The 13203-nt window shown below is 42.4% G+C and overlaps 1 protein-coding gene across 7 annotated transcripts in view; it reads left to right on the top strand.

Moving 5' to 3' along the window:
* FHIT (fragile histidine triad diadenosine triphosphatase) overlaps window positions 1–13203 on the top strand; it is a 1562042-nt gene that overhangs the window by 1340509 nt on the left and 208330 nt on the right. For all 7 annotated transcript variants that reach the window (XM_052643387.1, XM_052643354.1, XM_052643365.1 and 4 more), the window contains one exon: window positions 4969–5037. In XM_052643387.1, the coding sequence (XP_052499347.1) occupies window positions 4969–5037 (69 nt within the window). The remainder of the gene's footprint in view (window positions 1–4968; window positions 5038–13203) is intronic.

Raw genomic sequence — 13203 nt, 5'->3', positions numbered from 1 at the left:
AAGTAATGATGTGAATCAACCCAGGGACTGGTATGTAGTTTTCTTTCAATAAATATTAACCAAGAAATTACTACTACTAAGGATAATCATAATAATTGTAGAGACTTAAAGATTCAGGAAACTTAAACCTGTATTTCCTTCCTCCTCTACATCCACTGCCACTGATTTCTTTGCAAAACTCCTTTTCCTTAGAAAAGTCATCCGTGCTTCTTTATCTCCTTTTCTTCACCTTCTACTCTCTCTTAAACCCACTTCAGTTTTTTTAAATAACAACTTAATGGGAATAAAATTCACTCTGTACAGTTTTGTGTTTTTCTAGTATGTTCACAAAGTTGTGCAACCATCACGACTATATAATTTCAGAATAAACTCATCTTCCCCAAAACAAACGACATGTCTGTTAGCAGTCACTCCCTATTCCCACTGACAGCTGCTAATTTTTTTTCTCTCTCTGCAAATTTGCCTGTTTTGGACATTTCATATAAACACAATGATACACTATCTGGCCTTTTGTGTCTAGCTTCTTTCACTTAGCATAACTCACTTAGAGAATTCTTTCCTGTAGTGGTACTTCATTCCTCTTTATGGCCAAATCATATTTCACTGTCTGGCTATACCACATTTCGTTTATACATTCACTACTTGATGGACACTTGGGTTCTTTTCCCTGTTTGGCTATTATGAATAATACTACTATAAACATTCATGTACAAGTTTTCCTGTGGACATGTTTTCAGATCTTTGGGGTAGGTACTTAGGAGTAGAATCCTGAATCATATGGCCACTCTATGTTTAACTTTTTGTTGTTGTTCATTTGCTAAGTCGTGTCCTACTCTTTGTGACCTCACCGACTTCAGCACGCCAGGCTTACCTGTCCTTCACTATTCCTGGAGTTTGCCCAAGTTAACTTTTTGAGGAAGTGCCAAACTATTTTCCAAAACAGTGGCGTCATTTCACAGTCCCCAAAACAGCCCATGGATGTTCTAATTGTCCACAGTCTCATACATACTTGTTATTTTCTCTTTTTTTTATATTGCCATGCTGTTGACTACTAAGTGATATCTCAGTGTGGTTTTATTTTCATTTCACTAATGGCTGATGCTATTGAACATCTTACATGCTTTGTAGTTAAATTTCTGTTTTACCAGTTTCATCGAAATCAACATAGGCTTTCAACATTGCTGACTCTGTTGATTACACTCTCCATGAAATTCCTCCTTTCATCAGTTTTGGAACTTGCCTTCTCTGGACAGGCCTCATTCTTTGCTGGATCCATAGTCTTGGTCCTACTACTTCTCTTCCTACAAACTTCAAATGTTGAAGTGTTCCAGTTCTGTAGCGCTGCACACTACATTTTTTGCGTGACATTTATATCCCCCTGATATTAAGTTGTATATTTATTTACTTGTTTATTTTCTGCATCACCCATTGTAGTCTAGTTCTAAGGAGGCAGTGACTTTGTCTTGTTCATTACTATATCCCTGGTTTCTAGAATAACACCTGGTTCTAAATATGCTTTGCACGAATAAATGTATTAAAACATGTAGACAGATGTTATCTGAATAAAGAACAGAGATCTCCATAATTAAATAAGCTTCTGAATTGCTAATTGAACGAATTTAACCGTGTGTCTTTTGGGTGCATCTTCTCTGACAGTATACTAGTGAGCATTGTGAAATTGTAGTTGACCATGAAAAATTTTTTGGTATGTAGTGCATCATAGATTTTTAAAAATGCTTTTATACTGCAACATTTAATGAGAGATTTTATTAGCACTTAGACAAGTCAGTTGTGATCACCAAAGCTCAACATGAATTCACTTAAGAACAAATTAGGTCAAAGTATGCCTGTATGTGCTGTTTGCGGGGGCTTTATCGGAAGGTCGTTCTCTTGGAAGGTGATGGCAATGGTGTTCCTTCACAACAGCAAGCTTTTGAGCTGGCTTTATCATCATTTCCCTTTTCTGAGAAGTTGAGTGGGTTGTCAGGATCTTGTGATCAATCTGTCACTTCAGAATTTGAGTCAAGCCATCAGGCTGGGTTGAGATCTATGCCCTTGGGGTAAATCACCTGTATGGTGAGCTGTTTGCTTTCATCAGTGTCACAGTGAATTTAAAGTGATTACCAGTCATCAAGAGTGGCATTCCAGGACTGAGTGGTAACTGAGCCTATAGAGATAGCCTTGAACACTAAACCCAGGAGAGCAAGGTAAAGGAACAGAGGTGTGGCGTGGGCCTGGACCCAGGACGTTTCCCTAAGGTAAGTTCACAACTACCTATATGTCCTTGGTGAATGAAGATGGGCATATTCCTAAGGACAAGGCCCAGAGGGTGACCAGTGAGAAGGAAGTCAGGCAAGCATTCAGTAATATGACTCCCGGAATGCAATAGGGCAGGCAAAGTAGTGAGGGACTCTGATGCCCACGTTAGCATGTTTTCAGGAGAGGAGGTCAGGAACCAGATGGATCGTCTGAACCAGTGGTTCTCAAGGTATGGCCCTGGACCAGCAACATTGATATCACTGGGAGTTTGTTAGAGATGCAAAATTTAAGGGTCTAGTGATTGGTGTTTCACCAAGCCACAGATACATGCTCAGATTTGAAAACCACTAGTCATAGCAATAGAAATAAGCTTTAGCAACAGGATAACTTTAACCATGTTCCATTCAAAAAGCTTCATAAGTATATTCCCTTCTGGTATGGGAACCACCCCCTGAATGTAATTTCTACTCTATCTGCCAGTTAGAAAAATAATAAACATAACTAAAAAGTAAGAGTAATACTACTGCAGTTATGTGTATTGAGTATTGTTGCTGCTGCTGCTAAGTCACTTCAGTCGTGTCTGACTCTGTGCGACCCCATAGACGGCAGCCCACCAGGCTCCCCCGTCCCTGGGATTCTCCAGGCAAGAACACTGGAGTGGGTTGCCATTTCCTTCTCCAATGCATGAAAGTGAAAAGTGAAAGTGAAGTCGCTCAGTCGTGTCCGACTCTTCACGACCCCATGGACTGCAGCCTACCAGGCTCCTCCATCCATGGGATTTTCCAGGCAAGGGTACTGGAGTGGGGTGCCATTGCCTTCTCCAATATTGAGTATTACCTATCTACTAAGCAGCAAGCTAAGGCCATGGTTAGCTGATTTGATACCCTTATCAACTCTGTGCAGTTGAAATGGTTGCAGTCCCCATTATCTGTAATGGTACTGAGATTCAGGACTTATGAGGCAAGACCACACAAGCTAGTAAGCGGAAGTTCCAGGGGTTGCATTAGGCCCTTTGGCTAACAGAACACTGGTCTGGAATACCTGATTATTAGATAGGCCAAGGTAGATGGTGGGTGGGTGGATGGATGGAAGAAAGGAAGGAAAGAAGGCAAGGAGGACAGGAAGAGGGAAGTAGAAAAGGAAGGAAAGAGGAAAGAAGATGGAAAGGGTAGCTGCAGGCTTAGGAAGTAAAGACGGAATGAAGGACAGGCTATTTCCATGTACTATGGCATTTTTCCAGTCTTGCTATTAAGTCAACTAGCCCATGTGCGTCAATCAGTTTCAGTGTGGGCTTATCCAGCACTGGTTCTTTCTAAGAATGTGGTTCCATGGATAGTCAGTGATAGGGTTCCCCCCTGTTGTTTTTTCTCCCCGTCTCCCACTGCTCACCTTGTCTTGGTGACTTAGGCATGTGCTCGTCCCAGGTGCTAAGGAATCCATAAATGGCTTTCTCATTAACTGGAGAATATTCTGGGAAAAACATGTGACTCTTCGGGGACCATGTGCTCAGAGGCTGTTGTGAAGCTCCTCTCTGCTTCATTCACCTTGGACGGTCTTGCTCCCTGCCTCTGCTTTAATAGCATATCATTTTCTCCTCCTCCTGCAGCAAAGCCACAGGGACACTTAATCTCACAGTCTCCAGAGGCTGTTGGGAGGCTTGGAGCCTGATCGCTGTAATCAAGAAGGGGTGGGTAGGATCAGAGACTGGGTCTGATTCTTTGTCTGCCTCTCCGCATTTAGGCTTTTCCTTTTCGCATCCCTCCCCTTGGTTTGTAATGAAGGAGGGGACATAGCTCAAGGGCAGGCATAAGGTTTAACTTCAGCTGAGGTACAATAGAGGCTATTTGGAAAATAAAACTTTCAAATGGCAAGTTAGCCTTGAAGGATATATTGAATTAGATATGCAGTGCGCTTTGATTCATGATCTCTGCATAATAGCATTGCTAAGTATATTACCTGGGTGCTTTAGTATACTAGAGAAATGGGCTGTTTAAAAGATTAACTTCACAGAATCCGTGTTAACGTACTGATGAAGAATGTGGGAGTAAGAGCCGGATTGGAGGGCTTCCTGCGCTGACCCTACCACTTCCGGTGGGCCCTTGACCTCTCTGAGTATAGATGCCCTCATCTGTAAAATGGAGTTCAAAGTAGAACTTTGTAGGGGGTTATTCAGATCATTAAATGAGACGAAAGCCAAGCACAGTGCTTTCTTACAGTAATTCAACACCTAGTAAGTGAGAACTATCTACGTTACTATTATATGATTATTATCTGAAGTCCTGGCTCTGTAATTTGGTTCATAGTCCTTTCTACTCTCACTCATCTGCTCTGTGCTTATGCGGTTCTCTGTTAGCCAGTTCTTATTTCAGTTTCAGAGACGCCATGGTCACCTTTGAAGACGTGCTGTCATTTCAAAGCACTGGCTAAATACAACCGAGACTGACAACTATGGATAATTCCACAGAGCCCCTAAAACACTGGCATTTCCCTCCAACTCTCATATATGCCACCATATATCCTGTCTTGTTTTTTGCCTCTCTCCTCTCTGCAGATTTCAGATATGGTTAGTGGAGATGATAATCATCTTCCTCTGAAAAATAATCCAGCAGGGACCAATGTGGAGTAATTGGACTTCAAGAGAGCATCGCTGTCAAGTCTCAAGATATATGAGGAAATAATCACATTTTATTCTTTCTCTTACTTTTTCAGCATGTTCACATCCACGTTCTTCCAAGGAAGGCTGGAGACTTTCACAGGAATGACAGCATCTATGATGCGGTAGGTCTGCTCGCTCTGATCTTATTGTTTGATCACTGGTGCCAACAGAGTAACGAAATCAATGTGGTGAATCAGAACACTGGAGGGATGGCCTTCAATGGTATTCTACCCAGTAAGACTTGGAAAGGGGCCGTAGAGGCCAAGAAGACAAGAATGGCCACTGCAGAAACTGAAGGCAAATGAATTATAATGATTTTCTTTTTCAAATGGCATCTGGCAGAAGCCAGGTGTCCTTGTGATTTCTGCCCTGCCATTTACCCGGACACTAAACATTCGCATGGAGATACAGCCCAGAGGTACCATGGAGGTAATTTAGAGTGCCATAATGGAAAGCAAGCAGATTGATGTATGACATTTTTTGAGTTGAATACTACATTTAGGTTTAAAATCACTTTGAAATCCAGTTGTCTTTCCTAATAGCATTTATTCAGAGTGGACCTTTGAATTGTGGCCAGCAGAAACTAGGTTGATTTGAACGATAATGTTGCAGGAAGAGTGACCCCTTCCAGGGCCTGAGAGTGTGCTCTTGTCTCACAAGCAGAAGTGAATTGTCCAAGGAAACACACGTGCTAACAAAGCAAGACACTATTGGGAAGAGGCGCCTAGATGGAGAGCAGGAGGGTAAGGGAACCCAGGAGGACTGCTCTGCCATGTGACTCGCAGCCTCAGCTTTTATGGTGATGGGATTAGTTCCCAGGTTGTCTCTGGCCAATCATTCTGACTCAGAGTCCTTCTGGGTGGCCCATGCATTGCTCAGCCAAGATGGATTCCAGCCAGGAGGACTCTGGAAGGTTGGTAAGACAAACGGACTGGCGTCTCCTCTCTCCTTTGGACCTTTCCTGATTTCTTCGGGTTTATGGTCGTTTGTTAGTTCCAAGTCCCTTACCAGACCTCCTGTTGTAAGGTAACTCGTGCAGGTGACTCATTCAAGTGTCTTGCCTGGCCAGGGCAGGTGGTTTCAGTCAGTGTTTCACCTAATAAGAGTGTGACCCCTGTGTCATAAACATTTAGCAGGTAACTTATTACTTCCCTTCAAAGATGTAAATGTGACCCCCGTGTAAAGATGAACAGCAAGAGCCAGGTGATCTGCTCCTAGGACCGCGTCTACATGAGAACCTTGGCATGTCTGTCTGTGCCGTGTGAACTGTGCAGTCTGTAATAGATGTGTTGGCGTGAAGAAAAAAAAAAAATGATTTCAGTGTAACTATTTCTTTTAGCCAGGAAAGGGCACATATGTTCCCCACATGTAAGAGCTGATCCGATGGTAGTGGGGGCCTGGGGTACTTAGTTGGGAAGGGTTCTGAGGCCGTTCTGGATGCATCAAGGAAATGTGCTGTGATAGATGAGCAGTGTCTGCCATGGGTATCAGATATGAGAGAGGAGCCATTGGTTTGACACTCCTGTTCTACCCTTTGAGAATGATGTTTCAAGTGCATTTTATAATTGTAATTGTTTGTCGTGGTACTCGACCTCTAGGATGATTGGTTTCCAGCAGTCAGAACCTTTTTTTTTAATTTATAGGGGTTTTTATGCATCTTTTAAAAATATATTTGTATTTATAAGGTTTCTTTGCAGTAATTAGGTATTAAAATGGCTACCCAAATCCTGAAAATTAAGATCAAGAGGTCAACAGTTAGTAATGGGACTTATAAATCATGTATCGGGGAGTCACTGAATTCTCTGAGGTGACAAGTGGGCATGTCTAGGGCATCTCTTCCTGTCTTAGGTATCCTAGGTATCCTGTGTTTTCGAAGGGCTGCAGTCCCCCTGTGTATGGTGGACACAGTCTAATCACCAATCCCTAAATGCTGTCTGTGGACCAATTGCTGCAAATCTCAGCTCTCAAGAGGCCCTATTCCCAGAGATACCAATCCAGAATATTACAGAGCCATGTAAGAGTCAGTGATTGTGTGTGCATAAGAAAGTCCCCAGGAGATTCTGGCACGTGGCTAGGTTTGGGAATGTGCTTTCCTCCCAAATATATACTTTCTCAAAGCTATGTCCTATAGTATTTTAAACTGAACTCATTCTCATTGGATGCGGAATGTATTTTGGGGGTTAGTAAGGGCTTAGTTTGAGTTGGAAGAAAATTAGAATTATGGAGTAATTATAAAAGAGATGTATTTTGAAAAAATCCAAGTACTGATCTTATTAGCATAAACTGAGGTTAATAAAATGTTGCCAAGTACAGGCTATTTTAATGAATAAATTAGCACATGATTTATATACAAGTGAATACTGCTAAAGTGGTATTAAAAGTACTTGAAAACACTGTTTTCTTAGACTGAACTGTCACCTTGAAATCTTGTTTGTATTCCAAATGTGCTTGTGACAAAAGCTGCAGGGCTACCTTTCAGCCCAAGGTCAAGGTTGGCATGCGGCCTCTCTCTCCCCTCTTACACTTTCGCTCTCGTGGGCACCCTCTCCCGGGGCCCCAGCCCCACAGGTGGAGCACCTCGTGTCCCTACCTCCTACGTATTAGGAGAAGCTTCTCAGGAGAAGTAATTGCTAAAAGAGGTTTTTTTTTTTCCTCCCATTACTTGGTGAGTTATAAGTACCCAGTAAGGGCAACTGTGCTAAGAAACTTGAAGAGGTTGAACTTCGGAGACAGTCAGAGTTAGGTTCCAATTCCAGTGCCACCTACTGCTTGTGTGACATTGGACAAGTCACTTCATCCCCTTTCCTTTAAAATGCAGATATATATAAAACATACTCTTGAAAAAGTTGTTGCATGTAATATACGACGTGACTGCAGGGGTCCTCAGCCTCCAGACTGCAAACCTGTACCTTCCGTCAGATCAGTGGCAACATTAGATTAGAAATAAAGTGCACGAGAAATGGAACGTGCTTGAATCATCTGGAAACCATCCCCTCCACCCACAGTCCGTGGAAAAATGGCCTTCCATGAAATTGATCCCTGATGCCGAAAAGGTTGAGGACTGCATGAAAAGCTTACTGCAGAGACTGGTGCATACAAAGCATTTATTAGTAAGTAACTGTTTCTCTTCTTATTAATGCTATTAGTTTTGTTTTGTTTTTCAAAAAAACAAAAACAGCCACAGTGGGTCAGTGGAGAACCTGGATTTGAAGCCAGATCATTGGATGCCCCCACTGAGCACTTTTTTCAAGGGTCAGAAATCCAATTTTCCCTCTGTTTTAAATCACTCATTCTGAGATTCATCTTCCTCTTTGTGCAAAAATACATCTCCAGTTTGAGTACATAATAAGATAACGTCTAGAAAGCAGCAGGAGAAGCATGAGGCATTACACAGGCGTTATTGGACATACCGGACATTAGACTGAGTGATCTTAATCAGGAGTGATGGAGTGATGAGGGGCAGCATTCTTTATCCTGATGGCAGCACTGGCTCCAGATTATGCATCTCTCCATGAAATACAGCAAACAGACTGCCTGGGAGGGCCGGGAGTGGAGCGGGGACAGCAGGAGACGGAGCCCCATAAAGCGTAATTGTATCCCCACTGCTGCAGAAATAGAAGGTGAGGCCTGCGGAAGCTCTGGATTACAAATGGGCTAGGAATGCTGTGTTCTCCCCAGGCGCTATTTGCAGAAGGATGGTGACAAATAGGAGCAGGTTCACAGAAAGGTGATGGGGATGACAGAGCCTGGAAACAGTTACCTGGGGAGTCACTGAAGGTGAAGATGTGTTGTCTGAAGAACATGTGTGGTTCGTGGAGGGAAGGCAGTGACAGGTTACCATGTCTAAATATCTGAAGGGCTGGCGAGTAGGAAAGGTACTGAAGCTGTTTTAAATGGTTCCAGAGAGCAGATCTGGAACTCTTAGGTGTCAAGGAGGCAGTTACCAGTTCCACAGAATAGCAGGTCAAACTGATAGAAACTTCTAAACGCTTAGAGAGCCTTGCAAGGGGGTGAGCTTCCCATCACTGGACCTATGCAAGCATGGAGAGGATGGCTGTGTTTCTTCGGGAGGACTTGTCAGTCCAGTTCTTGGATGGGCCACATGGTTCTGTGATTCCTGTTTCTACATATCTGGCTATTTGATGATTACTTCCATTTTTAGGTTACATAAGTTCTGTAACAAATAGGGTTAGGGTTAGGGTTTTTGTTGTTAGTATCACAGCATTTGCGTTGCTTCCTAATAAAAAATAGTCTTTCTTGTTCAGTTCATGGAAATATAAGGACTAACTCTTCCTTGACTTACATGAGATTACTTGAATGGTTAATCTTCTTCCCAGCCTCCTTTCTGGTTTTCCTTTAACTCGGCGTTGCCTTTGATTTCCGTGGGCTTAGTTTGCCTCCTCATGTGTGCTTTATTTTGCTGGTGAAGAATTTTTTAATGACAGGCTCTATTTTGCCTGCGACACGTCTTTTAATGAGTCCGGATGCTACGAGGCACGCCGCTCATTCTCTGGGTCACTACTGTTGGTCTCTTACCTGACTTGCCTCACCTGTTTTCACCTGCTTGGCCCTCGAAGGCATTTGAGTTTGAAATCTCTGTGTCATGGCTCACGCCTCAAATATTGCTAGTCCCCAGTATCCTCCTTCCAGTCTGCGTGCCACTTTCCTGTAACACCTGCTTCACCTCCTTGCTCCCGTGTTTGCAACGCCCTGGGTGGGTCCTTTCACTTCAACAGTGGGTCTGCCCATGTCCCCAGTCCCTCTTCATCTCATTCTTTCTCACCACTTGCTTTTGTCAAATTCTTGTTCCCACCTCAGGAGCGTTGCATATATTGTTTTCTTCACCTGTGACTTCTTCCGTTTTTCTCTTCCCCTTCATTCAGCTCCCATATCTTCTACCAAGTCCAAGTACAAATATAACTTCCTCCAAGAGTCCTTTTTACTGATCCTCCTCCACCTCATCTAAGATAGCTAATCCCCTCTCCCCTCTATAGTAAGACTATTGTATTTCCCTGCTTATTTCTTCATAACACCACACTCAAAATAACTTAGTGTGTTATTCACTGCCCACTTCCCCACCCAACTGTGCTATCAAGCCATGGGAACAGGGACCTAATCTGATACAGAACAGGTAAAGAAATACTTGTTAAATGAATGACTACCTGAAAGAACAGGGCGTTGAAATAGAGAAACTTGAAATTCCCTACTAGTCCTTACATAATTTAAAAGACGAGAACATCTTGCTTTTCAGAAGGTCGATTTACTAATTCACAGCTACATTAGGTGAGATTCTGACATGGCGTTGTCAGCCGTCTGAGGTTAATGTAATGGAGCACCGATGGAATGAAGTCTGTTGACCAATCAGCGTACAGAGGGCTGCAGATGGCGGCACATCCGAAGGGCTTGGTGAAGTAGTTATAAACTTGTCTGATTGCTAAGCAATGTCAAAGCTGATAAGAAACCCCGTCTCAAACCCAGACTTGCCTGTCTGTAACAAACACGTATGTGGGATTTGCTGACAACAAGCACTAAAGCTTCTTCTCCTTTCTTTCCAACCTTGATTATCACTTCTGAGTTTATCTTCCTCTGCTCTTCCTCCAGCTCTCTGTCCTGAATTTTCCTTTATGCGTTTTGTTCAGTAATTTGTAATCCTTATTTCAGAAGATTAGTCTCTCTTCTCTGCCTCAAAACAGTTCAAGCTCCATCCTTTCCAAGGCGAGATCTCTTGTAAAGCCCTGTCTTTGCAGTTCTCCATGCAGATCTTATTTATATGGTGCTCCTAGGTCCTTTCTAGTTATTTAAATTTCCATGAAGTACCTGAGACTTTCTCTGAAGTCAGTGGACCCTCCATTATCTTGACAAGTTGATGAAGATTATGATAATGACATAAATGTGTCCTTGGATAAGAGATCATGTTCAGCTAATGTGGGGGATGGAAACACCCCTTGCTTAATGCCATGCTACATCATCTCATTAACCCAGTAAGGCTTGCCCTAGCTGTGTCCCAAATAAGCAACTCTCATAACTGTATTGGACAATTCATTAAATGTTTATGGGTGACATTGAATGGTTGTGATTGCGCACTGTGTATAAAACCCATTACTGACTAAGCAAGTGACTATTATTAAAGCCAATGTGACTAGCAATCAGCAATTGGAAAAACTCAACCATGAATTTCATAGACAGAGCAACTGTGGGTTCAAGCATATCATGGGAAACAATTGCTTGGCTAAACACAATGCATGAACAAAATCAATTTGCTAAAATGCAGGTCATTTGGCCCTGAGAGCTGCAGAAAACTATTATATTGCTGATAATATTTATTGTTGAACTTGGATCTCTTTCACACACCATTTGACAATGGGCTCAAAGTCCATGGGTTCCCAGTTGACTCTCCAAAAGGGAAGGAATGTTTCATTGAGACAGTTAATTAGCTTTTTTCCTCTGGGTTCAATGATGTCCTCGTACTATAAATGCGAATTTGGTGTTTGAGAATTTTGGCTTGAAAACTTTGTTACCTCTTTTTTTTTTTTAATTAATTAATTTTTTGGAGGCTAATTTACAATATTGCATTGGTTTTGTCATACATTGACAAGAATCTGCCATGGGTGTACATGTGTTCCCCATCCTGAACCCCTCTCCCACCTCCCTCCCCATCCCATTCCTCTGGGTCATCCCAGTTCATCAGCCCCGAGCACCCTGTATCATGCATCAAACCTGGACTGGAGATTCATTTCACATATGATACTATACATGTTTCAATGCCATTCTCCCAATCATCTCACCCTCTCCCTCTCCCACAGAGTCCAAAAGACTGTTCTATACATCTGTGTCTCTTTTGCTGTCTTGCAGACAGCGTTATCATTACCATCTTTCTAAATTCCATATATATGCATTAGTATACTGTATTGGTGTTTTTCTTTCAGGCTTACTTCAGTCTGTATAATCGGCTCCAGTTTCATCCACCTCATTAGAACTGATTCAAATGTATTCTTTTTAGTGGCTGAGTAATACTCCATTGTGTATATGTACCACAGCTCTCTTATCCATTCGTCTGCTGATGGACATCTAGGTTGCTTCCATGTCCTGGCTATTATAAACAGTGTTGCAATGAACATTGGGGTACACGTGTCTCAGTTCTGATTTCCTCAGTGTGTATGCCCAGCAGTGGGATTACTGGGTCATATGGCAGTTCTATTTCCAGTGTTTTAAGGAATCTTCATGTTGTTCTCCATAGCGGCTGTACTAGTTTGCATTCCCACCAACACTGTAAGAGGGTTCCTTTTTCTCCACAACCTCTCCAGCATTTATTGCTTGTAAACTTTTGGATAGCACCCATTCTGACTGGTGTGAAATGGTACCTCATTGTGGTTTTGATTTGCATTTCTCTAATAATGAGTGGCAATGCCGAAGAATGCTCAAACTACCGCACAATTGCACTCATCTCACACACTAGTAAAGTAATGCTCAAAATTCTCCAAGCCAGGCTTCAGCAGTATGTGAACCGTGAACTTCCAGATGTTCAAGCTGGTTTTAGAAAAGGCAGAGGAACCAGAGATCAAATTGCCAACACCCTATGGATCATGGAAAAAGCAAGAGAGTTCCAGAAAAACATCTATTTCTGCTTTATTGACTATGCCAAAGCCTTTGACTGAGTGGATCACAATAAACTGTGGAAAATCCTGAAAGAGATGGGAATACCAGACCACCTGACCTGCCTCTTGAGAAACCTGTATGCAGGTCAGGAAGCAATAGTTAGAACTGGACATGGAACAACAGGCTGGTTCCAAATAGGAAAAGGAGTATGTCAAGGCTGTATATTGTCACCCTGCTTATTTAACTTCTATGCAGAGTACATCATGAGAAACGCTGGACTGGAAGAAACACAAGCTGGAATCAAGATTGCCAGGAGAAATATCAATAACCTCATATATGCAGATGACACCACCCTTATGGCAGAAAGTGAAGAGGAACTAAAAAGCCTCTTGATCAAAGTGAAAGAGAAGAGGGAAAAATTTGGCTTAAAGCTCAACATTCAGAAAACGAAGATCATGGCATCCAGTCCCATCACTTCATGGGAAATAGATGGGGAAACAGTGGAAACAGTGTCAGACTTTATTTTTGGGGGCTCCAAAATCACTGCAGATGGTGACTGCAGGCATGAAATTAAAAGACGCTTACTCCTTGGAAGGAAAGTTATGACCAACCTAGATAGCATATTCAAAAGCAGAGACATTACTTTGCCGACTAAAGTCCATCTAGTCAAGGCTATGGTTTTTCCTGTGGTC

This window comes from Budorcas taxicolor, chromosome 1, assembly GCF_023091745.1.
Source record: "Budorcas taxicolor isolate Tak-1 chromosome 1, Takin1.1, whole genome shotgun sequence".
In the NCBI taxonomy this organism is placed as follows: domain Eukaryota; kingdom Metazoa; phylum Chordata; class Mammalia; order Artiodactyla; family Bovidae; genus Budorcas; species Budorcas taxicolor.
Note: the sequence above shows the minus strand (reverse complement) of the source record. Positions and strands in the feature narration are given on the sequence as shown.